General features: G+C 53.7%; 1 protein-coding gene across 6 annotated transcripts; it reads left to right on the forward strand.

Moving 5' to 3' along the window:
- Positions 1–1,674: 1,674 nt before the first annotated feature.
- On the forward strand, positions 1,675–27,580 carry KCNC4 (potassium voltage-gated channel subfamily C member 4). Of its 6 annotated transcripts, none has more exons than XM_084498224.1 (5): positions 1,675–1,895; positions 3,846–4,592; positions 11,152–12,088; positions 13,582–13,767; positions 18,292–18,557. In XM_084498224.1, exons 1-5 carry the CDS (start codon positions 1,728–1,730, stop codon positions 18,486–18,488), a joined length of 2,235 nt encoding a protein of 744 aa, XP_084354350.1. In that variant the 5' UTR covers positions 1,675–1,727; the 3' UTR covers positions 18,489–18,557. The 6 variants fall into 6 exon arrangements, 5 of the variants coding, with proteins under 5 accessions (XP_084354350.1, XP_084354352.1, XP_084354351.1 ...); XM_084498226.1 differs by lacking the exon at positions 18,292–18,557 and adding an exon at positions 26,504–27,580 and having other exon boundaries at positions 1,678–1,895; XM_084498225.1 differs by lacking the exon at positions 18,292–18,557 and adding an exon at positions 19,362–20,041 and having other exon boundaries at positions 1,682–1,895.
- Positions 27,581–27,919: the final 339 nt, after the last annotated feature.

Genomic DNA, 27,919 nt, shown 5'->3' on the forward strand with positions numbered 1-27,919 from the left:
AAATTTAAGCCACATGTGTGATTTAAAAAAACATTATTACAGATTCCCTGTGACAGTGAGGCACAGAGCCTGGCAGGAGGCAGAGGATGGTACCACTGGATCAGGGGGTGATTTCTGGGTGTCTCACTCCAAAACATCCCTGGACTGGAGTGTGGACATGGGGTGGGTACAGACACAGTGCAGGGGTGCCCGTGTGAAGGAGTAGAGTCTCACCGTGGGTCTCTGAGCGGTGCTGGAAGAAATCCACAGCTGTGATCCCAGCTCTTGCAGACAGGGAAACCGAGGCACGGCACGCGGCCAGGAGCTGCTCGCAGCCATCCAAACGGCAGACAAAGGCGACTGGAGCACCTCTGCTGCTCCCGCTCCAGCCCCAGCCTCCTCCAGCCCCGAAATTGCTTTGGCGGAGCAAAATTGCATCAGCGACGCCACGGATGGAGCCAGATTCGCCGCCGGCCCCAGCCGCCCTCCGCCGCCCGCTTTCCCTGCGCGGCAGCCCCGCCAGGTGGCACTTGTGTCACAGCGGCGCGGGGACCGGGGGGCGGGACTGGGGCTGGAAACGAGCCGTGTCCCCTCCGCGGCAGAGGTGGCGTGGGGACGGGGAGGCAAACTCGGGGTGTGCAACCTGCTCTCCCAAGGGAGCGCAGCCCCGCTGTCCGTGCCCGGCCGGCGAGGAGCAAGTTTAGCTGAAAAATTCACCCCAACAGAGGAGCACGGCAGAGACGTGCCTTGCTCACAGCCTGCAAGAGGTTCTCTGCGAAAACCCGCTTCTGAGAGAGCATCTTGAAAGGTTGTGTGGGCTCACACCCTGGGGTGCAGTGGGTGCTGCCGCCTCCTGCCCAGAAGCTGGCCTGCCCCACCAAAAGCATGAAGGGAAAAGGGCAGAGACCTTGGGGCAAGTAGGCTGCTGTCAACATGTTTTTCTAGTAATAGAACCCTAGTCTTGAAGTACATGGTGTGGTTGGTTTGTCCATCTCTACCCCAAAGCTGGATTGTCTCCCTAAACTAAGATGCAGTTCCCCTGCCTCCTCTGTCCCTCCGTGGGCAGAGATGCCACATGTTCCCAGCATCTCCCTGTCCTCTCCTTCAGGTCATGCAGCCCTCCAAGCACTCCACAGGCTGTCATGCCACTCTCTGTGTGCCAAGCTGGGGATGTGCCCCTTTCACTGGGCTGTGGGCCCTATGACAGTGCAGAGACCAGTGGGGGGAACCTGGGAACCCCATACCTCATCCTTGGGACCCACCCAAGGGCTCTGGCTTTTCAGGTTGCAGCTGATCCTCCATGAAATCTTCCAGATCCTACTGATCCATCCCTTACCCGGAGGTTGTCTGTCAGCCTTGCAGTGGGGACGAAGGAGGTCCCTGCAGAAGTGACTCCCTCTCTCTCCGAAAAGACCCTTATTCATCAAGCTCTTGCTATTTTTTTTCTCTCTCTCTCTCTTTTTTTTTTTTTTTTTCCATGGACATTAAAAATCTGAAGGCATATTTAGAGAGCAGACAGCTTTGGGCGGGTGTTGCTGGCTAAAAGATCCTTTCCTTCCCCAGATACAACCCATTTGTCTGCCTGGCCACCCCCTCCCGCCCCAGGAGTGGCTGTGCTTGGGTGCACGGTGATCTGTTGGGATGAAAGTCGCTGTATAAAATATTAGCATCAGGTCGCAGCATTCCTTCCTCCTGGCCAAACTCACATTACTGATGATGAGGAGCTGAGCTGTGATGCCTGGCCAGTGATGCAAGGCTCGATTTTTCCAGCACGGCTTTCCCTTGGGCTCCGTGCTCCCCTGCTGGTGCAGCCCCCGGTGGTTTGGGTGTGGAGCCGTGCCAGCCTCCACCCGCTCAGGATTCGGCCCTGGAAGCTGTCGAGTTGCAGCTACAGTTGGAGCAGGGCTTTCTTGGTGGTAAGATTTTAAGCGCGGCTCTGATGTCTCTGATGTCTCTCATGCCTTTTGGGTGGAGTGTCTGCCCCAGCACCCCTGGCAGGGGGGTGATCATGTCACAGAGGGGACAAATCCATGCAGGGGGTGGGGGTGGGAGGCTCAGGACCCCGTGGGGACCCTCTGCAGAGCCCAGGAAGGTGCAGATTGGTGCGGGAGTGGGGCAGCATTCCCCACTCGCTGTCCCCTCACTCTGCACTGAGGACTTCCTTACCCAGGTGCTGACCCATTGCTAAGTTGTATCCCCCTCCCTCCGTCCCCGTCCCCCCCGTCCCCCCCCCCCAGTAACAAACCTGTGTTGGGCTCTGATCCCATTTATAACCCCAAAGCATACACCTGCAACCCCCTCCGCCTCCCTCCCCCCCAACACCAGCAGTGCCCGTGCTGGAGTAAACAGCGCTGACAGGATCAGGTCCCTGGGGTCTTTGCCTTGGTGACAAGCTTGTCCCTCTTCACGTCCTCCCCAGTCCCAGGAGGAGCTGAGCTTCACCATCCCCCGGGGGTGGAAGAGCCCCCAGCGAGGGGGCTTAGGGGAAGGGCCAGGGGCTGGGGTGGGGGTTGCCCTGCGTCCTGCGCTGTGCCCAGTCCCAGCACCCATGGGCACAGCTCCGGGGAAGGGACGAATTTCATGCGGGAGCCGATGCAGGGCAGAGGGATGCTCGGGGAGGGGGTTGTGGGAGAGAAGGGCCGGGGCTGACTGGTGCTGCCGGGCTCCCCGTCAACCGCCGATCCGCACCTAGGGTCGGTCTCTGCTGACCTCTCGGTGAGCGAGGGATTGTGAGCCAGGGAGGGATGGGATCTGCTCGAGCCTCTGCCAAGAGCTGGCTCCAGATCCGCAGGCAGCTCTGGGCTGCATTTCCCCTCCGGCGCGAAGCAGAGCTGGGGTGTCCGGGGCTCCCTCCGCACTGACACAGAGCCCCCCGAGCCTCGCTGCGCACCGCGCCCCGCGGGAAGGTGAGCCGGAGGTTGGGGGGCTGCCGCGGGGGGTGGAGGGGGGAGTGGAAGGGATGGAGGGATGGACGGACGGACCGACGGACGGATGGGTGTGATGGTGGGGTGGATGGCTGGGAGGATGGAGGGAGGGATGCGGGGATGGAGGAGCGTGGCGGGGAGGGAGGGAAGGAAAGAGGGCAGCAGCGGGGGGTGCCGGCGGCAGCGGGGGGCCGTGGGGCCGGGCGCTGGGGCGGGGGGGTCCCCGGCCCCCCGGCGGGGCGGCGCCGGCTCCTGTAACCCCGCCGCTCTCTCCCAGCCCTATAAAAGCCCCGGGCGGCGGCGCTTCCCCGCCGAGCCCCGGAGCAGCCCTCGCCGCCTCCCCGGCCGAGCCGAGCCGGGCGGCAGCCTCCGGGGCGCAACAGGCCCCCCCGGGCCGGCCACGCGGGAGCAGCACCCCCCCCCCCCTCCCCGCCGCCGCAGCCCCCTCTGAAGGGCAGGGCCCCGCTTGGAGGTGTGGGGGGGAGCATCCATTCTCCCCCCGCCGCCTCCACCGGGAATCGGGGAGGGGCCCCTGCCCCTCGTCCCGGGGGGACGGAGGGAGCGCGGAGCCGCCGGAGAGGGAGGGGAGGGCGGCGGGGCCCCCCCGCGGCTGGCACTGCAGGTACCGGGGGCTGCCCCCCCTCCGCCGGCCTTGGCGGTATCCTCCTTCCCGGCCTGGCCCCCCCGGCACTGCCCGCAGCTCCCCCCCCGCGCCCCTCCCTTCTCCACTTGTTGCTGCCCGGCGGGGCTGGGCTGCCTGCGGGCGGAGGGTGGTTTTATTCCGGGAGGGTGGTTTTGGAGGGGGTGGAGGTTGCAGCCTCCGCTGCCGGCCTCCGGCAGCCAGCGGTATCCGGCTCGGCTCCAGCCTGCTCCCCCTCGCCCGGCACTGGGGCTGGCGGAGGCCGGAGCGAAGGCTGAGCCCCCCCCTTTTCCCCTCCTCAGTCCCATCTCTGTTCCCCTCGCCCGCCTCCGCCGACCCCCAGCTCCTCGCCCCGAGGAAGAGTGCGCGAAGCGTGCGCCTCCCATCCACCGAAATCTATGATCAGCTCGGTGTGTGTCTCCTCCTACCGTGGACGCAAGTCGGGGAACAAACCACCTTCCAAAACATGCCTGAAGGAAGAGATGGGCAAAGGGGAAGACTCGGACAAGATCACCATCAATGTAGGGGGCACCCGGCATGAGACCTACAAAAGCACCCTGCGGACTTTGCCGGGCACCCGTCTGGCCTGGCTCGCTGACCCTGATGCCCAGAGCAACTTTGACTTTGATGGTAAAAGCAATGAATTCTTCTTTGACCGCCACCCTGGGATCTTCTCCTACGTGCTCAACTACTACCGCACTGGCAAGCTGCACTGCCCGGCTGACATCTGCGGGCCTCTCTTCGAGGAGGAGCTGACCTACTGGGGCATTGACGAGACCGATGTGGAGCCCTGCTGCTGGATGACCTACCGCCAACACCGCGATGCTGAAGAGGCCCTGGACATCTTCGAGAGTCCTGAGCCCGGTGGAGGGGCTGGTGGAGAGGAGCCTGAAGAGGAAGGGGGTAGGGAGATGGCCCTTCAACGCCTGGGCATGGAGGACAGGCTGCCAGGGGCGGCAGGGGCTGCCGGAGGGGGTGGCTGCTGTCGGAATTGGCAGCCCAGGATGTGGGCACTCTTTGAAGATCCCTATTCATCCAAGGCAGCAAGGGTAAGCTCCCAAAAAGTGCTGGCGGATGGGGATGGGGCCGTGCTGGTGATACCTTCATCTCCCCATCTCCGTGGGTGAGATGGACTCTCCACTGGGTGTCCCCTTACTGACATGGGGCATGTTGGCCATCTCCCATCTTATGGGAAGCCTCTTCTGTCATCTCCCTGTCCCCTCCCAACTCACTGCACATGGGCTGAGACTGGTGGCCACTTTCACACCCTTGGGTGCTGCCAGGCATCTCCTGGCCTGTCATGGAGGTGAGGGATTGTCTGTGAGAGCCTTTGGCAGGGCTGAGCCCTGGTGGAGTTTTAGGATGATCTAGGACAGGCAGGACTGTCTAGTTTCCTCTTCCTTGTATGTGTACACACACCAAAAACAGTGTTTAATCACACAGGACAGGGCCTATGCCCTGGCACGTGTGTCAGCGGGTAGGGAAATACTAAAATTGGGTCCCATTGAAGCAAATGGGATCCTCACATTTGTTCCCAAGGAGCTCGTATCCCTCTTCAGGCCCAAAAGATGCCCTCTCCATCCCTGCCAACACCCTTGTCCCTGTACCCACGTCCACCACCATCACCACGTTGATGCAGCCCACATGCAACATATGGTCCCCATCAGCATATTGAGCACAGGCTCACAGCTGTGGTTCTCACACAGAAACACACATTCACACACCCCTCTCAGAATCACATAATCACAGAATGGTTTGGGTTGGAAGGGACCTTAAAGACAATCTAGTTCCATCCCCCCTGCCATGGGCAGGGACACTTTGCCCTAGACCAGGTTGCTCAAAGCCTCATCCAATGTGGCCTTCCAGGGATGGGGCATCCACAGCTTCTCAGGGCAACGTGTTCCAGTGCCTCACCAGCCTCATAGTAAAGGACTTCTTTCTATCCAATCTAAACCTTCCCTCTTTCAGTTTAAAGCTATTACCCCTTGTCCTATCCTTACATCCCCTGACAGAGTCACTCGCCAGCTTTTCCGTAGCCCTCTTTAAGTAGTGGAAGGCCACTGTAAGGTCTCCCTGGAGCCTTCCCTTCTCCAAGCTGAACAACCCCAACTCTCTCAGTCTGTCTTCATAACAAAAGTGCTCCAGGCTCTGATCATCCTCATGGGCCTCCTCTGGACTTGTTCTAATAGGTCCATGTCTTTCTTGTGCTGGGGACCCCAGAGCTGAACACAGGGCTCCAAGTGGGGTCTCACAAGAGCAGAGCAGAGGGGACAATCCTCTCCATCACCATGCTTGCCATGCTGCTTTTGGTGCAGCCCAGGGTACGGTTGGCTTTTTGGGCTGCAAGCGCCCATTGCTGGCTCATGTTCAGTTTTTCATCCACCAGTACCCCCAGGGCCTTCTCTTCAAGGATGTTCTCTTTCTACTCATGTGTATTTGTGCTGTATTTGTGCTTGGGATTGCCCTGACCCAGGTGCAGACCCTTGCGCTTGGCCTTGTTGAACCTCATGAGATTTTCCCAGGCCCACCTCTCAGTCCTGTCCAGGTCTCTCTGGATGGCATCCCTTCCCTCCAGTGTGTTGACCACACCATGCAGCTCGGTCTCCTCAGCAAACTTGCCGAGGGTGCACTGAATGCCACTGTCCATGTCGCTGACAAAGATGCCAAACAGCGCCGGTCCCAGTACTGACTGCTGGGGAACACAATTCATCACTGGTCTCCACCTGGACATCAAGCTGTTGACTGCAACTCTTTGAGTGCGACCACCCAGCCAGTTCCTTACCCACTGAATGGTCCTGCCATCAAATCCGTATTTCTCAGCTTTAGAGACAATGATACTATGGGGGACAGTGTCAAGTGCTTTGCACAAGTCCAGGTAGGTGATGTCAGCTGCTCTTCTGCTATCCACCAATGCTGCAACCCCGTCATAGAATGCCACCAGATATGTGAGGCACGATCTGCCCTTAGTGAAGCCACGTTGGCCATCATCAGTCACCTCCTTACTTTCCATGGGCCTTTGCAGAGTTTCCAGGAGGATCTTCTCCATGACCTTGCCAGACACAGAGGTGAGACTGACTGCCTGTAGTTCTCTTAGTTCCCTGGGTCTCCCTTTTTTCCCTTTTTAAAAATGGCAGTGATATTCTCCCTCTTCCAGTCACTGGGAGCTTCATTGGACTGCTGTGACTTCTCAGATATTATGGACAGTGGTTTAGCAACTTCATCCACCAGTTCCCTCGGGACTTGCAGATGTATCTCATCAGGTCCCATGGACCTGTGCACCTTCAGGTTCCTCGGATGCTCTTGCACCTGATCTTCCCCTACAGTGGGTGGTTCTTCACTCTCCCAGTCCCTGACTTTGGATTCTGTGACTTGGGTGGTGTGAGTCTTCATCCACGCACATCTCTGGGGACTCAGTACAGCGTGTACGCACACTGTGAGCACATGCAGGTGCCAACACCCACCTCATGACCCCTTTGCAGATGCAGACAGTCCCTATCCATAGACACCAATGTGCCTGGGACGTGTTCCCCATAACCAGGAGCGTCTTTGGGCTCCCAGCCTAGCCACTATCTTGCATGGGTGTCTCCTTTCGCAGATACTCTTAGATCATCCCCAAAGTGCTGCCCACTGACCCTCAGACACCTGCCCACGCAGTTCCAGAGCCATCCATGCACATCCCCCCAGCTTTGAAATCTGCCACGCACGCACACATACATGCAGGCATTTGGGATCTAAATGAATTCTGGATGCCTTTAGAGGTGTAAAAAACCATCAATGGTAAGAAATCCTGCAGGCATTTCACACCCACCAGCAGCTCAAAGGGCAGGGGGTCGGTTTCTCAAGGAGGTGTTTTTGCAGCTAACGTAAGAACAACACATGCACACACAAAAATGTTTGGGCAGCAAGAGCTTTACTCGTTTTAAAAGGGGTACCTGATCCTTTCTCCATCTTCAAGTGCTCGTTGCCTCTGAGAGATGTTCTGAGTGTTTAAATGCTTCAAATAGAACACAGAACAAAGCAATACAAGCAAACAAACAAACAAAAAACAATCAAGAAAAATAATTCAATTCAGATTTTTCATGTTATTTTTCATGCGCGCTGAGGCTGCTGTCAGAAAGGCATTCGCTAAACAGAAGCGGCGGGAGTGCGTCGGAGGCAGCAGGGAGGGCTGTGATGTGAGCTCTGACTGGGGAGATAATGGTGGGATGGAGTGGGACCAGGCTGCACTGGGAGCTCCCTGCTTCCTTCTTTTTTGCCTCTCTTGGATAAGGGCTCAGCTTAGCACTGCTGTGGGGATGGCCACCTTCAAGTTGCTCCAGCAGTGATTCTCTCAGGTTCTCCTGGGTCATATTTTCCATGCTGAGATATCAGTGTGGTTTTGCAACAGCTTAGGAAAAATGCTTTGGCAGAAGCAGAAACTGAAGCACATGGAGGTGCACCTGACCCAATTGACAACAACCTGTCTAGTGCACCCAGTTATTGAGTGCAGTGGTGGACTATGGTGTCACTGGTTTGGTGTCACTGTGTGGCACAAAGATGCTCTGAGACCCATGAGCACCTCTGCAGGTGCAGCGTCCAATGAGCCACCCCATTTGGGAGTGGCTGAAGTGGGACTTTTTTCTGCTACCCCATTTCAGAGTTTCTCTGCTCTCTTTCAGAGGGGAAGCAGAGGGTCAGTGCTGACCATCAGCATTTGGCCTGGGGATGCACTGGACCCTCCCCAGGGCAGCTTTGGAGTAGTAGATTCTGTGGGTGCTCGTTCCTGGAGCAGCCGGTCTGGTGCATCTTGCCAAACCTTAGCATCAGCAGGAAGGAGAGCCGTCCCAGGTTGTGTGCATAAAAACCCTCCCTAGATCTTGTGACAGCAGTGACTAAGAGTCTCAGGGTTAATTTTCTCTGGTCCTTGCTCCTCCCCAACCCCAGAGCAGCCCCTCTGGCCCTGACTTGGTTGGCTTGTGTCTATTTCCATCTTCCCCTCTTTCCAGCATCTCTATCCCTGCACCTCCAGACCTGGCAACTGCATGAGCGTGTGGTTAGAAATTTTCCCCCCACATTTTGAACTGCTCTTCCTTGTAGTGCCATTGCCCATGGGTTCATTGCCTGCTTTATCTAATCCAGTCTCAGAGGTGCCAGTGAAAATATGGTGTCTGGTGTAGTTGCCATCCCAGCTCAGTGTAAAACTCTGTTGTTCTGCATTGGAAGCTACTCTGCTTCTGGTGTTTGGTCTGCTTCCAAGTTCAGCTCATGTGTAGCTCCTATTTTTTTTTTTTCCCTTTGCAGCTAAACCTGACCTCACGTCCATTGGAAATTCCAGGCCAACCTGTAGAGTCATGTTTTTTGGGAACAACCACCCCAAACTGTACAGACTATGTCGAACCACCATTCAGATCAGCAGCAGATTCTGGAGAACTTGTTTGGTGGGACTTCTAGTGCTGTATTGGTTACTGCTAGGTATAGACATGGATTTTATGTTATTTTAAAGACATTTTTTGGAGCAAGACAGAGGTTAGAGCTGATGTAAGATGTCTCAGGTCAGATCTTCAGCTGACGCAAAACTGGGGCAGCACTGTCAGCTTTGGAGGGGGAACAGTGGTTGGCACTGGCTGTGAACGTGACTCTGCTATTTTTAGAGAATGCTGTTGCACCTGGGGCTAAATCAGCTCTCACCTCCACAGTTCACACAGCAGGGCTGTTTCATTGCTTGAGTGTTTGCTCCTCTGGGGGAGTGGCAGCAGGGTCTTGCTATCTTCCTTGGTAATTTTGTTTTTCTTACTTTGCTTTGAGCCTAAGCTTTTAATCTTTATGTGTCCTTGAGATTACCCTTATGGGCAAACTCTGGAATGTTACTCAGGACCCAGATGAAAATTAGATTATTTTGGCCATGCCACCACCTGTGTAGACACTCTTGTCTGCTTAAAATGGCCTCAGTTTAAGATCCCACTTTGGTTGGATTTGCTTCCCCAGTTGTGCAGGGTTGGGTGCAGCTGGCTGGCAAGAGAGGCCTCACAGCGTATGGTCCAGCATGCTTTGATCTGGGGGGTACAAAGCATCTCAGCCCATCCCTGGGCAGGTGTCCATCATGGGGTGGGGGAGAATCATCTTCCAGAGAGTTCTCCCTCAATTAGAGTCTGGCTTAAACTTCACACCTCACTTCTGGAGGAATGATTCTCCTACACTGGACCCACACAGGCTTACCCTTGGGGACACCCTGTGAGGATACTCTCACGTTACTGCCAGTGTCTGGGGCTGTTTTTTTCTCCAGCGTGACTCAGGCTGTCTCCACTGCTTATTCACTCCAGCCGAGGACCTGGGTTGTCGTCTCCAGCAGGCTTGTGGCACGGCTGCCTGCTGAACGCAGCCGGACAGCTGGTCTGATGGCAAAATGAGCTGCGAAGCTCTGTGAGCAGCGGGTCAAATCCTGCCCAGTGTGTCCAGGCTGTGTTAGCAGCAAGGATCTGCTCCTGAGAAGCCAAAGCAACTGTGCTTTTGTGCTGGATGGAGGTAGAAGAAAGGTTTTTCTGCTCAAGTGGCTTTTTTCAGGGGCTCTTGCAAACAGATGCTCTGGGGAATGGACTCATCATGAGCTCATCCTGTAGGGGAGGAGAGGGCTGAGCAAGGATCGATAGGGGGGAACGACAGTGTTTTCTGTGACACAGTTGCATGCTGCTGGCCCCTCCTAGCTCACACCTGAGGTGAAGTGGCATCATGACGTGGGGAGGAGACGAAGGTCTCTCATGTTAGAGAGGGGGAAGCAATGGGAGCCACCTGTGTGTCACTGGGTTTGAGCATAAGTGCAATGCTGGGCTGAGCTCTGCCAACTGCTCTCCATGTTCTGCCCTCCCACTTCCTGGGGCTGCTTGTGAGAAAAACACCTAGCACTGACTCACTACTCAGGGAGTATTGAGGGGGCAAAAGGACATACATCTCTGGTCCATGCCGAGACCATACATTAGGTTCATAGAATCTAAAGAACATCCTGGTTTGAAAGGGACCTACAAGGATATCTCAGCTGGGGAATTTTGGATGAGTGTGGGGGAAAGCTCTTCAAATTAGTCCTCTGAAAGTTGCCTTTCACGTGTGTTTCTTTTCATGTGCTCAAGTGGTGGCTTGCTCCAAACACAGGCTGCTGCAGGTCTCCTTTCATTCCCATACCTGTCATCTCCAACACATCTCCAGCCACAACTGGAGCCTAGTGCACCTTCCTGTGTCCATATCACAGCTCTTAGAGAAAGGTCCTGGACCGATGACCCCAGACTCTGAGGTTTGCTCACAACTGATGGGAGAGGTCCAGGGGATGCTCCCCATTCTCCATTCTTGGTCTTGAGGAAGCAGGGACTGAGTGGATGGCAAGCAGCACAGCTCCTGGGGTGTTTGGAGCCTCATTTTTGTCAGATGAGGCCTTCTCCCATCCCTGTTGATGCTGTTCACTTGCAAGGATTAGAAGAGAAGTGCCAAACACAGGTGACAGCAGAAGTGTGCCTCAGCCTGTCCTGCAGTTACCATCATCATGGTACATAAAATTACTGCTCTCCCCCACCAGTTGACCCAAATCTTTCTACATATTCCCAGGAAGTTCAGCTAATGGCCCGTGTGATTTAACTTTTGCAGGTAGTTGCTTTTGCCTCTCTCTTCTTCATCCTGGTCTCCATCACAACCTTCTGCCTGGAGACACACGAGGCCTTCAACATCAATGTCAACGTGACGGAGACCCTCGTGGTTGGCAACACCACGACAATCCTGCTAACGCATAAAGTGGAGACGGAGCCCATCCTCACCTACATTGAAGGGGTCTGCGTCCTGTGGTTCACCCTCGAGTTTTTGGTTCGGATCATCTGCTGTCCAGATAAGCTTCTCTTCATTAAAAACCTGCTCAACATCATTGACTTTGTGGCCATATTGCCCTTCTATCTGGAGGTAGGTCTTAGTGGCCTGTCCTCCAAAGCTGCCCGGGATGTGCTGGGCTTCCTGCGGGTGGTCCGTTTCGTTCGGATCCTCCGGATCTTCAAGCTGACACGGCACTTTGTGGGCCTCCGGGTGCTGGGCCACACACTCCGGGCTAGCACCAATGAATTCCTGCTCCTCATCATCTTCCTTGCCCTGGGGGTCTTGATTTTTGCCACCATGATCTACTATGCTGAGCGAATCGGAGCTAAGACATCCGACTCCAGTGGGAGTGACCCGACTCACTTTAAGAACATCCCCATTGGGTTCTGGTGGGCTGTGGTCACGATGACAACGCTGGGCTATGGTGATATGTACCCCAAGACCTGGTCGGGCATGGTGGTGGGGGCTCTCTGTGCATTGGCTGGGGTGCTCACCATTGCAATGCCTGTGCCCGTCATTGTCAATAACTTTGGGATGTACTATTCCCTGGCCATGGCCAAGCAGAAGCTGCCAAAGAAGAAGAAAAAGCATATACCCCGTCCGGCCCCACTGGACTCCCCTACCTACTGCAAATCCGAGGAGAACTCCCCCCGCAACAGCACCCAGAGTGACACCTGCCCCTTGGCAGTAGAGGAAGGGGTGGCTGAGCGGAAACGGTCAGGTGAGACCCCAAAGGTTGGGCAGAGGGAGTGGGAGACCTCTGGGAGCCCCCAAGGCTATGTCTATGTTCCCCTGTGTCCCAGAGTCCCTGGAGATTTCCCCATTGCAGGATGTGGCTCCTGGCTCTTGGGGCGATGAGCTCGTGGTGCAGAATGGGCCAGGACACCTGGGTACTGGGGGCTGTGTTGGTGGACCAGGATGCTGAAGATCAGGACCCTCCACCTAAGGTGGGCATAGCCCCAGGGGAAGGGCCATATTCTGCTCTCCAGAAATGCACTAAGCCCCCTTGGTGTGATTCAGGGTGTCCCTACCTTGTTCAGCTTGACAGAGATTGGACCATTGGCTCAATTCCCATCCAAGTTTGGCAAAGTCCTTGGGATAGATTTATTTTTTTTTATTATTTTTTTTTTACTTCCCACGACTGTAAATTAGGGCCAGCTTCACCAAAATGGATAAAATCATAGACATACCCTGGGGCCTAACCTCACCTTCTCATTCATCTTCTAGTAGATAATGGCATTCCTGCATGGCAAGCCCAGTGCTACTCAGGAAGGACCAAAATCAGCCTCTGTGCATTTTTTCTTTGTTCTCATGTATGGAGATGAAGTCTGGGGCTTTTCCAGTCTTTTTTCTTTGGAGAGAGCTCAGAGCCCTGTTGTGGGCAACATTGCTTGGGCTGAGCTTGGGGGATCGAAGGAACCTCTCCATGGTGTCTCTGCTTGCTGTGGAGGCTGCTTTGCCCTTCTCACCTGTTTGCTGCCCCAGAGCAGCCAGCTTTGCAGCAAGTAAAGGGGAGGGACCATGAGAGGGCTGTGTCCTACACAGTGTTCACTAAGTCACCTACCTGGCCTAGCACTGGCCTTTCACCTGTGAGGACACAGGGAGATCCCAATGCCCTGTACGGGTGCTTTCCCTTATAAATGTCCTCTCCAAGTGCCTGTACAGTCCATCTGCCCCAAGAGACCCATCAATGAGGAGAAGCAGGAGGAGCTATTCTGCAGGAGCAGATCAACCCTATCCCTCTAACCCTACACTGATTCAGGAGCTTGAGACTGGTCCTCACCAGGTGCAGCATCTCAGCTAACAAACCACAGTCACATGACATAAATTAGCACTTCACCACCACCCAGAACAGCCCCAATCTCAACTGGTGTGAATTTAGAAAAGCTAATTCCCACCAACTGTGGGAATGGTTTTCAAAGACCAGGGACGTTTCTTCCCTGGCCAGCCCTGCTTGGCTTTGTGCAGGGTATATAACCCTCATCAGGAGCAAGAGATGCTATTTGCTGCTTGGGATTAAAATTCAGCATGGTCCTTCTTCCCTAGTTAGCACATCCAGTTGGGACATGCCTGAAGTTTTGGGAGCTGCTGTAGGCTTTCTGCAATCTGGTCTTCTGCATCCTTGCATGGTCTAATCAACCCCCTCTGTCCACCCAGAGCGTGTCATCCCATGGGTTTATCAGCTGCTGATTATTGTCTGCCACCCTCTTGCAGACTCCAAGCAGAACGGTGAGGCCAATGTAGTGCTGTCGGATGAGGAGCAGCCGCTGTCACCATCTGATGAAGAGAAGCGGCCCATGCGGCGCTCTAGCACCCGGGATAAGAACAAGAAATCCTCCACGTGTTTCCTCCTGGCCACGGGTGACTTCTCCTGTGCAGCGGATGGAGGCATCCAGAAAGGTATGGCTGGTGCTGGAGGTGTGGGCTGGGGAGGGCCAAATGGAGGAGGGAAGTGGAGGTTTACTGCATCTGTCCAAGGCTGTGGTTCATCTCCATTTGCCCAGCTGACTGTTGCTCTCTGCTCCCTCCAAAGCCACTTGCCTTCCTGCCTTTTCATCTGCTTCATCCCTGTCCACTACATCTCTCTGTGCTAGCTCTATCCTTTTTGTTTTCTCTTCCCCCAAGTCCTCCTCCCTTGGCTGCCACCATCAGGGATCTGTGACCTCATGCTGGTCACACTGCCCTCCTTGGGGACAGTCCTGTCCCTTTGCTGCCCAATGCTCTGGCTCTTCTTGTCTCTCTAACTCTGCTCCCTGGTCCTCACCCACCCATCTCAGGGTGGTGTTGAGAGGATACTTCTCCTGACATCATGGCTGAGGAAGGTCAAAAGATTTTCAGTAAGCAGAAGAGCCCACAGGCTTTTCTTTTTCTCTCCCTCTCTGATGTCTTTTGGTGGGTTTGAGCGTGGGGAACTGCGATGTGTCAACTGCTGCCTTGCCAAAAGCACCAGGTTGCCAGAAAGCCTGTCTCCTCCAGGTTTGGAAAGTGAGCTTTGTGAAGTGTTGAGGTTTTCTATAGGAAACTGTGGGGGAGACTAGTCAGGAAAACATAAAATTCTTCTACATGTGACAAAATGACCGCTATCTTCAGTTGTGAACCTTCACACTGCCCTCCAGCCTTTGGAGTCCCCCTCCCAGCACCCCAGCCCCTGGGAGGATGCACCCACTGCCCACCTTGAGCTGCAGAATCTGTCTGCACTCTCAGTTGCTAGGTTAATTCTTAGGACATAGCTCAGTTCTGCAGTTTTCTTGCTCATTTGTACATCCAAGGTGATGTGGGAAGATGTAGCTGCAGTCTGACCTACTTCTGCCTCCTTGGCACCAACTAATCCCAGTTACTCCCAGTAAGTAGTCCTAGCTACTGGGATCAGAGCAAGTGACCTGGGACCAGGCAGGAGAAAAGATGATGCCCTGTATTTCTGAGCTGTGCACTGAGGCCTCTTGGCTCGAGGTGTTGGTGCTTTAGAGACCCCCACGGGTTTGCTGCTTTAGTGTTGCTTGGGATGGTAAAGACTGGATGGGTTTAGGATGTAGGAAGGATATTGGTTTTGGGTGTGTGACCTCTAGTCTAGGTGCTTTGGTCCATCTCATGCCCCTGGCATCTCTTACGTGGGAGTCACCTGCTCTGAGGTGCAAGGCAGCCCAGCTTGACCCAGGCTTCCCTGGGCCAGGCTCTCTTGCAGTCCTGGAGTTGAGGGTAGGCATCTGGGGGCAATCACAGTTATTACGTGAGCAAATTGGTTGTGTTCTGTGAAATCAACAATTCCCTTTGGTGTTCCTGCTCAACCTTCTCCCTTAAAAAGAGGAGGGAGAAAAAAAAGCCTTGTTCATCTTTGGGCAGAAGAGTATTATACAGATATTTGCTTGAAATACTTCTTGTGTTTCCTGGAAGTACCATTTTCTGTAAAGTAGTTCTTTTAATATTTGCTGATGAGCAGAGGTGAGGGGGCTCTAGTCCTGCCTTGGATCTGGGGAGGACACTGAGCTGGAATGGATGGGAGAGAAGAATGACAGCCCATGCTGATCTTCATCTTTACAAGATGCTCAAGTCAGGCAATTCTTCAGCTGAAGCATTTTATCTTTGTCCCCTGAAACCAAGGGAACTACAGGAGATCTAACTGCTGAGGATCCAGTGCTGCTCTTGCTGGGTTCCCAAATAAGATTACTGGGTTGTAGAAGGCCAGATTTTTATTTTATTTCTCCATGCGTGGTGGCATCTACAGATATTCAAAAAGGCACTGTAGTGATCTTTCTTGGGTCGTTCTGGTGTCCTTCCTGCAAACATCAGAGTGCTACATACGGTTAAGAACATGTACGTGGCTCACTCACCAGATCATTTCAGCAAGGTAGGGGATGAAAAGTGGCTCTGGTGTTTAGAGGAGCCCAAGCAATGTGTGAGACCTTTTGGGAAGAGAAAACCTCAATATCTACATCCTGTTTGTGCCACTGGGGATGGATAGATGGGACACTGCCCCGGGAGGTCCAACCTGATGTCTTCACCAGTGAAATGCTCTGGTGTCATCAGGGTTAAGGGTGGGCAGCGATGGTCTGAGTGGCAGAGCATCCTCCTGTGCTCCTGCCCAAAGGAGCTGGGCGCTGCATAGGCGCCTCTTCCCTCAGTCCTGATTTATCGCCTGCTGAGGCTGTTTGTTCTGCTACTGGGATGTTGGCAGCTCTACAAATTGAGATGAGTTTGGTTCTGAGCCCGATTTGCTGATGGCCATCTGTCAGATCCTGGGACAGGTACCGATGTCTGTACAAGCTGTGGAAATCAGGAGACGGGGTTGCTTCAGGAATATGCTGCAGATCTTGGCATCCGTCATGGTTTGAGCCTGATGCCAGTGGTTGGTTTCTCTGGGGCAGCTTGAAGAGAAGAGTTATCCCTGCCCACTACCCATTGGACATGGGCCCTGGAGAGGATTGGTCTGTACTGCAGCATGGCACCTGCACCATGGCATGTTCTCTTGTCCCTGTTGCTGCTCATAGTGGTGTCACCTTGCTCCCCTGCTGCTGGAGTCTGCTTCACACTGGCTTATCTCCCTCCAGCAGTCAGAGCCTGCTCAACAGTTCCTCCAAATGCATCCTGCTGGGACACAAAGACTGGCATGGGTCTGTCTTGGCATGTGAGCACCTGCCCTTTGCCTGCATGCAGGCATATGAAGGCAGGATGAGTCCAGCACACCCCTGGCCAGCAGCAAGCAAGATGGGTTAAGATGGTCTAGCAAAAGCAAGACAGTGATTGAAACCAGAGCGGACTTTCTAGAGAAGCTACAGGGAATGGGGTTAAATGTAGGGAAGGGGATGTACCCTTCTGGTCAGTCAGGTCTTCCAGCACCTCTCTTCAACAGCACCCAGCATTGTAAAGCCGCAGTTCTTTAGCTTGGCTGCCTGAGTCCAGTGCATCATGCAGCTGATTTTACTCTGTTGTTTGCTATTAGTGCAGAGTTGTGACCAGCATGTGGATGGCACAGTGTGGGATCAAGTGCAGGAATGCTCATGTGAGCATCTGCCAGCAATGCTTAGCTGGGAAGGAGCAGGGACAAACCCACGTTTGCATGGGGACATGCGTGCAAGTATGCGCAACCAGCAGGCGAGCGCCAGGCTGCCGTTATAAACACATACACGTTTTTGGGCAATGCCACCCGCTTTCATTGCCCCATCTCCATCTGCTGCCAGCTCAAAGCATGTGCGGGTGTGCACGTGTGCTCATGCTCCGCAAATGTTTGCAAAATGGGGAGCACAGCACTGCCAGCCCCCGGGACACAGGCTGCCCTGCCACTGTTTGTGAGATGCCTCCATGCAGCTCCTTGGCAACAAACCTGTTTTTAAAGCAATCCTGGTGACCTCCATTAGCACCTACTCGAGTTGCTGGGATACCAGCTCTGCTAATGAACTGCACCGGTAGCAATTAGAAGAGTATGGCCCTTGGGCGCTTTGCAGCTTGACTTCTTAGTGGCAACTGGCCTGGAGCTTGGTGGAAAGCCATGACAGCCTTCAGGGCTGAGGAACATCATCCTGAGCTTGTTCTCAGGTGCTTCTGCATGGCTCTGGGTGTGCCAGGGAGGCCCTGGAGTGATCAGGCATCCTTATGAGGTGTGGCCCCAAACTGTGATGCTTAAGACTTAATCAAAACTGGCAGCATGATTTGCCCTGTAAGCCCTCTCTGCCTCTGTTGTTTGGGCGATAGGTCCATCACCTATCCCGAGCTTTTGGTGACTGGCTGCAGCCAGGTATGATCACTTCCCAGGGGCATTTCTCAGCATAGAAAGCAGGCAGAGAAATGCATGAGCAGCTCAGAGAGCCTTACCACTTCTGGGAAAAGAGCAAGGTTTGCTGAAGGATGAGCCCAGTGCCGTGGTTAGGGGGGTGTTTTGAGGCAAGCGGGCTCTGCATTGCCTGCTTGTTGTAGGTGGGACACATCCCTTGCTTGTCATGAGGCTCTCCCCAGCCCAGGGCCATGCTCGCTTTCCCCCCTGGTGTGCTGCGTGGATTCAGACCAGTGGCTTCATGCCAAAACATAAATAAGGAAATTGCTCTTCTGTTTGGAGACTGCTCCTGCTCCCATTGCAGGAACTACAAAAGCTTTGCAGGAGTCAGCAACAGGTTTAGGCAGGTGGCTCTTGGTCCCCTGCCCCTTCCCTGCTGCTGGGGGACTTTCAGATGTGAAAGCCCCCCTGGTGTTCTGTAGCCTTTCAGTACTGTGCTCGTGCCAGCACCCTCCTCAGGGGTGCTTGCAGGGAGAAAGCCGCAGCGTCTCTGTTGTGTGCAGCCAGCCCTGAGCCAAGCCCAGAACACCCGTCATGGGTGCCTCTGCACCAATGCAGAACCCAGGGACTTGCTGTCAACCCCCTGAGAGATGGGGGAATGGTTTGGGAGCTTGGAACTGCTGAAGGGGTCATCCGTTGCTTTGTTTTTCTGCTGTCAGGGTGCTGTCCCCCACTGCTCCTGCCTGGAGAGCACAGCAGCAAGCGCTGCGGGGCGGTTTGGCTCCTGATGACCACGAGCATCCTCAGCTTTCCTCGCTTTGGCAGCAGAGCTGGCCCTGTGAGATGCAGCAGTCCAGAGAACAGATCTTTGGGCTCACGTGGAACATCTTTAAACAGGACTTCTGTTTGGATCTAAAAATCCATTTTTCAGTGCAAATACTTATTTTCTTTCCCAAAGAAAAGTGACTTTTGACCTGGAAGAACATTTGTTCTGGCTGTTGCTTTTCATTATAAGCTTGAGCAATTTCTGGCTTTTTGGGGGAGTGTGAAGGGTTTCCATGCTTAAAGAAATAGAAATACTTGCTCTTCAGTGCAATTTCTCATGGAAAATCTCAAGCATTTCTACCTGCTTCTCTGCATACAGAAAGGTCTCAGCAGCAGCTTGCTGCTGCAGTGGGCTTAAAAACCAGAGCCGGGGCAATAACTCCTTCCAAATCTCACATTTGTTTGAATTTTGCTGTTTCCTTGTTTGCTTCAGCCCACAAAATCCCCAGACTCATGCCTCATTCAGAGAGATCTGGAAAACAAAGCTTGACCTCCCCCCTGGACCAATGTTGGGATTACTTGTTGCCCTAACATCAGTGCTGGTGGATGTTTGGCCACTGGTCCAGGAGCACGGACCCTTCCTGACCTAGCTCTTGGGTAGTTCCTGCCTTGAAAACTGGGGTGGCCATGGGGTGGGGGTGGGAGGAAAGGGGCCAGGGGAGGCAGGGCCCCTCGGGCTGGGTTTCTGGCAGGGAAGCCCTGAGCTGACTGGGGTGCATACTCCTCTCCAGTCCTGGATCTGGCCAGCCCCCCTCGACTGTATAGGGATCCAAGGGGAGTGGAGTGGAGCTCTGAAACCTGTTAGGATCTGCAGAGACTGGCTGTGCTCAAAGGACCAACAGTGCCCTTTTTGGATTTTTTAGGGGGTTGAAGTCAGGTGAGGGGCTGGATGATGCCTCCCCTGGCGCTCTGTGCTCCTCCCTCCCCACCTCTAACCTCACCTCTGTCCATTTTCTTCACAAAGGCTATGGAAAATCCCGGAGCCTAAGCAGCATAGATGGTGTGGCAGGATCCACGGTGGGGTTGGCTCCCCTTGCGTCGCGCTACAGCTCTCCCTGTCCTCTGCGGCGCCCTTGCTCTCCTGTCCCCTCCATCCTCTAAACGCCACCTGGATCCTGCTTTGTTGTGTCAGCCACGTGCTCCCTGTGTTGCTCTGTCCCCTCCCCACCCCGTGACGCCATGTCCCCGGCAGTGCCCGTGCCCAGAGGAGATCCGAGCTGGGACGTCCCCATCGCTGAGAAGTGGGCTCTGACCTCCAGCCGAGCGCCGCAGCTGTGCTCCCCCTGCCCCTTTGCAGGATGTGTCATGTCTCCATTGACCTCGTCGTCTCGTGTCCATGTGTTTGGGACAGTTTCCAGGGGGGTCGGAGGGCTGCTCAGTGGTTCTATTTCCCTGGAAACTTTATTCATGCTAAATAAATTGGGCTAAGGGCATGTAATCCTCTTCGGTGTCAAGCCCTCCTTCCCGTGGGCTGTTTGTGCTGGGCAAAGGAGGCTGAAAATGCAAGAAGGACATGTTGACTCATAAAATTATATATCATTGTGGTGGAAAATGGCTGAGTTGATATCATTTTAGGTTTTCTTTTAAATCAGCCTTGAATTTCTGGAGGCAACAGATGAATAAATCTCTATTCCCTGCCCAGCAGCAGTTCCCATCTTGTTTTGTGCTTTTCTCTGCCTAAATCACACTCTCTGCTTCCCTGCTTGTGTCTGCTTCTTTGTCTGACCTTGGGGATGGTCCCAGGCCAGTACTGAGTAGTTCTGCAGTCCTAAATACCAGCCTGAGGTCCTATGGAGGTGGGAGGTTGCAGGGCCCTGGGATGGGTATGGGGAGCATGTGGAGGCTGGGATAAAGGATCAGTAAAATATGTCGATGAATGTTCTATAAAGAGCTGGGAGATGATGGGGAGGCAAATGTGTGTCCGTTGGAGCAACTGGAAAAGCTGCTGCTGTTGAGCAGTGGGGAAGTGGAAGAGTTGAGACAAAATGGGGCCCGAATGGATGGGGGAGTTGTCTTCTGAGATTGGTCCAGGGTGGTGGGGCAGAGCAATCCCACGTCTGATGGGATGGGAGCTGGATGTGACCCTGGTCCTCCCCCATCCTGGGAGGGTGATGTCTAAGTGCTGAACTCCTTGTTGTGCACTGCTGTTTTTTTGCTCATGTAAATCAATTTTTAGGATTTTGAATGATCTCGGATGTCCTCCTGATCTAGAACAAAACCTGCAGTCCCCTGAATTTTGGCTTGTTTCTTGCTTGGCTGCTTCAGCTCTGCCTCCTCAGAGGTGGCTGGGTCCTGGGTGACTGGAAATAGAGCAGTTCAGTGCTGGCAGCCCTGGCCCCAACCCTCATCCCAGCACACTCATCCTTTTTCCTTACTCTGAGCAAGTCCAGCTTGGGGTAACTGGAACCTGGGGGCTTTCAGCCAGAGGATGGGGACCAAAGTTTAGCCTTGACTATGTTTAAAAACAAACAAACAAAAAACCACAAAAGTTTACATGGATCAAGCTTGTTTCCTTTATCACAGCCAAGGCAGTGCTCATCGGATGATGCAGAGTGAAGATCCCCATGGTGCAAGGCTGCTTCCTGAAGTATTTTGGCAGATGCTGCGGCCAGGATGTTTCTGCTCCTTCCTGGGCTCCCTGTGCCTTAATTTCCCTCTGTGTAGAGAAGGGACTAACAATGAGAGCATCCTGCAGTAACTCTTGTTGCCACCACAGTGTAAGAGATGCTACACAAGGAGAAAGTTTAAATGCTTCACCCTGTTTCACAGAATCACAGAATTGAAGGGGTTGGAAGGGACCTCAAAAGATCATTGGGTCCAACCCCCTTGCCAAAGCAGGCTCCTTAGAGCAGGCTGCCCAGGTAGGCATCCTAGACGGGCCTTAAACGTCTCCAGAGAAGGAGACTCCACAACCTCCCTAGGCAGCCTGTCCCAGTGCTCCATCACCCTCACTGTGAAGAAATTCTTTTGCATGTTGGTGTGAGACTTCCTGTGCTCTATCTTGTGACCGTTACTCCTTGTCCTGTCCCCACAAACCACTGAAAAGAGGTGGGCCAAATCCCTCTGTCTCCCACGCCTCAGGTATTTATACACACTGATGAGATCCCCTCTCAGTCTTCTCCAGGCTGAACAGACGCAGGTCTCTCAGCCTTTCCTCATAGGGAAGATGCTCCAGGCCCCGTATCATCTCTGTGGTCCTCTGCTGGACTCTTCCCAGGAGATCCCTGTCTTTCTTGTACCGGGGAGCCCAGAACTGGACACAGTACTCCAGGTGAGGCCTGACCAGGGCAGAATAGAGGGGGAGAATCACCTCCCTTGAGCTTTGTTATTTTCCTTTCCATCAAGTTGGATGAGCTGACAGGAGGAGCCAGTCAATGTGTCCCCCTTCATTTGGGAAGAAAGCAGACCCCTGTGAAGCTGACAAGAAAACCTCACCTTTTATTTTGTTTTCCTTCTTCCTTCCTGCCTTCTTCTGCCCCAGCCTCATCAGCAGATTAGGGAGATTCAAAGGAGGGAAGAAGAAAAGAGGGGGAAAAGCTCAGTGCTGAGCCGCTCCCTGGGAGACTGAAGGCAGGACCAGGCAGCAAACAGACCTGGTGCTGGAGTTTAAGGGTGAATGCTATCCCCTGCTGTCCACCCCAGGGTGTCCCATAGGGTTCCTGCTGTGGTGAGCTACCTCTCACCGGCAGTACATGGGCTCGTCGTATATGGTTTATGTAGCTGTGCTCATTGAATTCCTATAATTAAAGTGCATTCATGCACCCAACAATTAAGGTAACTCCACACGTTTGTGAGTCATGCAAAAGGCACGTAAGATGCTGCATCCACCCCTTGGAGTGGGCTCCTGTACTTGGAGCAGGAGGAGCTGAAATTTCCTGAGTCTGTGTGAGACAGAAGGTGACCCTCCATGCCTTCCCTGGTCTCTGAATCATAAATGATAAATGGGTAAGTCCAAGGTCACATGCTGACTTTGGAGATGAGCCAGGCCCCAGAAACCAGCCCTGCATCATGCAGAAAAGCTTTGGGTTTGGAGGCACTTGCAAGCAGGACATTAACCCCACACCAGGTACAGCCACAGGTCCAGTGTGGAAAACCCTCAGTGGACCATGAGATTTCTCCCTGGTTTCATATTAGAGCTGACATGGAGCTGTGCTTCATAATTTTTAGATTTGGCATTATGCAACTCAGTGGAAAGCATGACTAATGTGCAAAAGCTCCTCTAAAACAACAGAGCCCCGAATGGGAGACAGAGGCATTTCTGTGGGAGGCACCAAACTGTTGAAAAACCCACTGCATCTTCTCTCTCTTCCCCCCCGCCTTCCTCTGAATAAGTGATTTGGAGGATGCAGGAGGGGGAAAAAGATGTTATTTTTAGGAGGGGTTTCAGAGGGCTTGGGGGGTAAGTTAGCAGGGGTTAATCCCTCTGATAACGTAAGAGAAGCTGTAGCAGCTCAGGAGAGCAGACTGCTAAACCTCTCTGTAGCTCAGAGTCTTATCTCAAACAGTGGCCAAAATTGGCTGCCTGGAGAATAGGATAAGAATAGAGCAAGCGAATACGATACTTCCCCCGAATATCCTCCCAGCCACTTATCTATGTTTAGGGATCTGGAGAAGAGTGCACGTTCCAGCTAAGGCAAAACGCACTGGGAGAAAGCAAGGTTGTTTGATTTATTCTTGACGAACTGAATAAATCAATAGGAGTACAGCTGCCTCTGCCCAAGTCCTAAAACAGCATTTAAAAAATAAACCAGTGTGCAGTGATTGAGCTTGCTGCTGCCCTTGTGGCCCAGAAGGCAGAGCTTTGGCGTGTTTTGAGGATGTGGCTGGTGCTGCGGATGCAATGTTTGCTCCCATCAGAACTGCTGTCCCCATCCCAGCAGGACGCTGTGCTTGAGCACAAGCACCCAGTTCGGTGTGAAGCACTGCAAGCCCCTGCCATGGGCACCACGTGCACAGGGCTCTCACCTGTAGGGCACGGCACCAGGGAAAGCTTTTGTGCCCCATGCTCCTCTCCCCATTGCAGGTACAGGTGATGCTCAGTACTGAGCATGGGATCAGAGATGCCTCTTCCTCCCTGCATAGCTCCTGGCTGTTGTTTGGAGTCTTTGCATCCATCTGTCCTGTATCCATGTGTATGTCTGTCTGCTGAGACCAGCAAAACAGCTGTGCTAGGGGCAAAAGCAGCTCATTCTTTGGAACCAGGGAGCTTTGGGGCAATTCACCCTCCCCTTCCCCCCCCTTCCTTCCCCTCCCATCATTCAAGACTTGCCTCCTGCTCCTCTCTTTTGCCTGAGGTCCCACATCACCGTCCTGTGCTGCACAGAGGCTGTGGTGAAAGCCTGGGTTGCGTGCAAAGTATTAATTGTTATTGTTGCAACAACTGCTCTGTTTCTCGGGAGATGCCTGAAAGAGCTGAGAAAATAGAAAGGCCTGTCTGTCAGCTGGGCAGGAGGTTAAGAAGTCAAGAGAGTAATTGCTCTACCCAGAAGCAGCCTGTTTCTGACTTCCCCAGCACTGCCAGGAAAAATCCTCAGTGCTTATTTGATGACAATAAAATTAAAAAAAAAAAAAAAAAGCAACCCTATTCCTTGCCCATGCTGACGAGGAATGCGGAGAGCAGAGGCAGATGCAAAATAAGATGTAGTTGAGCTTAAAAATAGGAGCCTCCAAGCTCCCAGTCTGTTATTTTGTTACCTCCGCTCAGGCAATTGATTCTTGTTAGAAGAACAGTGGTGGCTTCTGGTCCCTGCCAGCAGGCGATGGCCACAGTCCTGCCCCTGTGGGGAGGCTCAGATCAGTGCCAGGCTCACCTGAGAACTTGGGTGCTTCTTCAGGCAGTGGCAGTGCTCAGTGATGACCCCACAGGGATGTTCTTGGGGCTGTCCTGATTGCGTGGATGATATCTGAGGTGGCTTTCCAAAAGAACAGCCCTGTTAGGCAGCAGCTCCCTGCCCCTTGTAGCAGGGTGGCTGCAGGCTTTTGCTCCATCTTCATGAAAGCCCTTGCTGGTGGAGATGGGCACTGCATTGCAGGAGGGGCAGATGTTCACTGGGAGGCGTTTCATGGCAGCTTCATGGGGACCAGGGTCCTCTGCCCACTCTACAAATCCCCCCCCCGCCACCCCACTGCAGTGGCAAAAAGAAGAGGGACCTGCAAAATGGTGCAAGTTGGAGGCAAGAGCCTTCAAAGGCACTTGGGGGCCCAAGTGGAGCTGTCCCAGTGCTGTCCGTTGCACTGGTGGCCACACTAGCTCCTCTGTGGGATCAGGCAGTGCCCAGCCTGGCAGCACCCAGTACTGCGGCAGTGCTTTGGCTTTTAGAGATCTCTTGTTCAGCACCACTTTGGCCTTTTGTATTCAAATGGAGCTTACAATGGGAAGGATGAAAAAACAAAACAAAACAAAACAATAAAAGGAAACCCACCATCAGACCAAACAGTTTTAGTGTAGGACCTACCCAAATGCTGCACTGGAGAAGCCGGAGGCTGGCAGCCGGTGGAGGCAGTGCTTGGGGCTGTTTGGGGAGATGCTTGTAGGGGGAAAGCCTCTGTCCCTGGAAATTTCTGAGGGGTGGCCTTGGCAGCATCACCAGCAAACCTGGGGGATTTTGGGGCTAGGCTGTGCTGGGTCTGAGCTGCAGAGGGGCTGGTTCATGGTTGGCTGTGAGGGTGAAGGACTGGAAACCTGCTGGTGGTGTGTAATCGAGCTGAGAACGATGAGCCAAGACAGGAGGGCGGATTTCTCATGGTGGCTTTGTCTGGGGATGGCGTTTAAACAAAATTCTCTGCTGTTGTTATTTATTTTTAGTCGTGCTAATTTCTCTGAGGCTGGGAAGCTGCTTTCCAAGGCAGGTCCCTGGGGGATGTGGGCAGCAGGTCTCAAGCTAGCACATAAAATGGCTTTGAGCAGGGAGGAGGAGATGGGAGTTAAAAGCCGAGTCGTGTCCCTGGTAAATCAATAGACCTGACGGGGAATGTTTCTGGCCAACCACGAGACCTGCAGTGAGCTTTTAGCTGCTTGCAGGAGTGATTGAACCAGGAGCAGCAATATATTTCAGCAGCTGCTTTGTGCACAGTCAGTGCTGTCTTTTCCCAGGGTGTATCAGAATCTACCCCAAATTGTTTGACGGAGATGAATCTGGGTCCCCCAAACTGGTTCATCATTTGGGGACAAACTACCGAGGAATTTAGGGACTGCAATCCTAGGGGTTTAGCTGGGAAGTGGCTGTTTGGGGGCTTGCAAAGACTGTGTGTGGGGAGTGAATGTCCAGGCTCTGCAGTGGGTAGGGAGAGCCCATCACACAGCTGTGATGCTTGACAGAGGATAAGACATTTCTTTTGGGGAAACCAAGCTGATTTTGGAGCTGTGGGGGGGAAGCCAGGGTGAAACCAGCCATTGGAGCTCAGCATTGGGTTTTGCAGCAAAACTACTGGCTGGAAAGTGCAGTTACGTGGCTTATCGGGTGGATCAGGAGCTGTCTCCCTGTCTGACAGCCCCTCGCTTGGAAACCTGGCACATTGGTAGAGGCATTGTTGTGACTCAGAGTTCCAATCAATGTTAATTAATTTAATGATAACAAATGAGAAAGAGAGGGAGGGAGAGAGAGAGCGAGCGAGAGAGAGAGGAGAAAAAACACTGTGAGATATTAATGCAGTAGGCTTGGCTTTAGGACATCTGGCTTGGGGTAGGTTTGGAAACTTTTGGTCACAAGCAGCGTTCTTGCAGTGAAAAGACTTCTTTCCTCTGTTCTTTGTTTTTACTTTCAAAGTTGCCCCAACTTCAGTTCTGGTTTCTCTGGTTTCTGCCAAGAAAGAAAACTAAGGAGAATCCAAGGAGACATGGGAAATGTCTCCACCTTGCGGGGGGGGTGTCTCTGGGTCTATTCAGAGGCATTTTTAGCAATTTTGCCTACTTGACTGATAGAATAGCAGCACTTTCTCCCTCCAGAGAAGATTGTTTCACTTTGCAGTTCCTCTGTTTTCTGTGCCCTACAAAGTTTTGGTCCCCATAAAGCTTGGTCTCTCTCTCCCTTGCTTTCTCTTTCTCCACAAATAGCTGATGAAAGCAATCTCTAATGGTGTGTTTCATACCTCTGTCTTTAATTGCAGACACCTGCCAAGACGTCCTCTCTTCCAGTTACCCCCAGGGTGAGGTGGTCACCTTCTCCTGAGCCCCGGCTGGATGTGGGCAGCACCCCGGCGAAGGATGTGTGCCCTGAGGGATGCTCTCCCCGAGGGATGCTCTACCCAAGGCAGAGGGATGTGCACCCCAAAGGATGCTTTCCCTGAGACAGTGGGATGTGAACCCCAAGGGGTGTGTTCCCTGAGGCTAAGGGATGTTTTCCCAAAGGGATGCTCTCCCTGAGGCCAAGGGATGCTAAGTGATGCATCCCACTAGGGATGCTCTGCCCAAGACCAAGGTATGGTCTGCCCAAGGGAGATGCTGTCACCAGTGCCAAGGGATGCTCTGCTCAAGGCTCAGGGGTATGTTCCCCCAGGGGTGCTCTCCCTGAGGCCAAAGGCTGCTCTCTCCAATGAGCTTTGCCTGCCCAGTGCAGCAACCCGAAGCTCTGGCTGCCCCCTCAGTGTCTGGCAGCCGGGTTCCCTGCCAGAGAGGGGCAGCAGGGCCAGGAGGGGAGGTCGGGGGACTGGGGGTTGCCCCATTCCCCTGCCTGCTACCAGCCCTCTGCACACATTGACCCCTCCTCTCGCCCATGCTTTCGGATGCATCCCCTGGCTGCTGCTGTCCTGCTCGAGAGACCCAGCCGGAGCCCAGCCTCCACCACAGAGCCTCGTCAGCTGCTCGCCCCTCACTCCCACCCGTGGCTCCATCCATGCTCTGACCATCTCTGTCGTCAAACTAGGGACTCTCCATGATTCTGGGTGCCACAAGCGGGTTGCTGCACCATCGCCCCCCTGGTGGTTGTGCCCCAAGCAGATGGGGACAGATGGGGTTGGCTGGGGCATGGGGACAGGGACAGGAAGCAATAGCAGTGCCAGATGCGGGTGCCATGGTGGGGTGAGCCCGGCTGGCCTGGAAGGGTCAGTGTCTTTCTAATGCTGTTACATATCTCTGTGATCAAGGCAATACTACTCCCATTTCCTTTGTCCTGTACGCATGCCTCTACCTGTCCAGCCGTACTAGAGTTCTAATAAAGACATCCACGAGCTGAGTCAGCTCCCGTACCCTCTTGCCTTGGTGTTTCCTCTCCATGCACTGTGAAGCCCCAAGACCATGTGTCCCTGGCAGTGAGGATCGCAATTCCGGCAGCTGTGTTGCCTGCATGTTGTGGCTCCTTGCTTTCTTGCACAGCTTGGATCAGAGCCCTCTTGGAAAGCCCACGGCAGATTGATTTCAACATCCATGCAATCTTCATTTGTTGAAGAAAAGGCACCACAGAGCTGACAAATGCATTGGCTCTGCTTGCTCTGACTAGCAAAGATGAAATAATTAACATTATGGCCATACTGGTGCCATCCTTAGGTTTCAGAGTGAACACTGCATTGAGGTGAAGGGAGCAATGC

Source organism: Aythya ferina (assembly GCF_964211825.1).
Source record: "Aythya ferina genome assembly, chromosome: 25".
Classification (NCBI taxonomy): Eukaryota; Metazoa; Chordata; class Aves; order Anseriformes; family Anatidae; genus Aythya; species Aythya ferina.

Coding starts and splice junctions, on each gene's coding strand:
- KCNC4 (XM_084498224.1), top strand. CDS start 1,728: ATGCAAGGCTCGATTTTTCCAGCACGGCTTTCCCTTGGGCTCCGTGCT. Junction 1,896..3,845: donor GGAGCAGGGCTTTCTTGGTG/GTAAGATTTTAA, acceptor TCCCCTCCTCAG/TCCCATCTCTGTTCCCCTCG. Junction 4,593..11,151: donor ATTCATCCAAGGCAGCAAGG/GTAAGCTCCCAA, acceptor TAACTTTTGCAG/GTAGTTGCTTTTGCCTCTCT.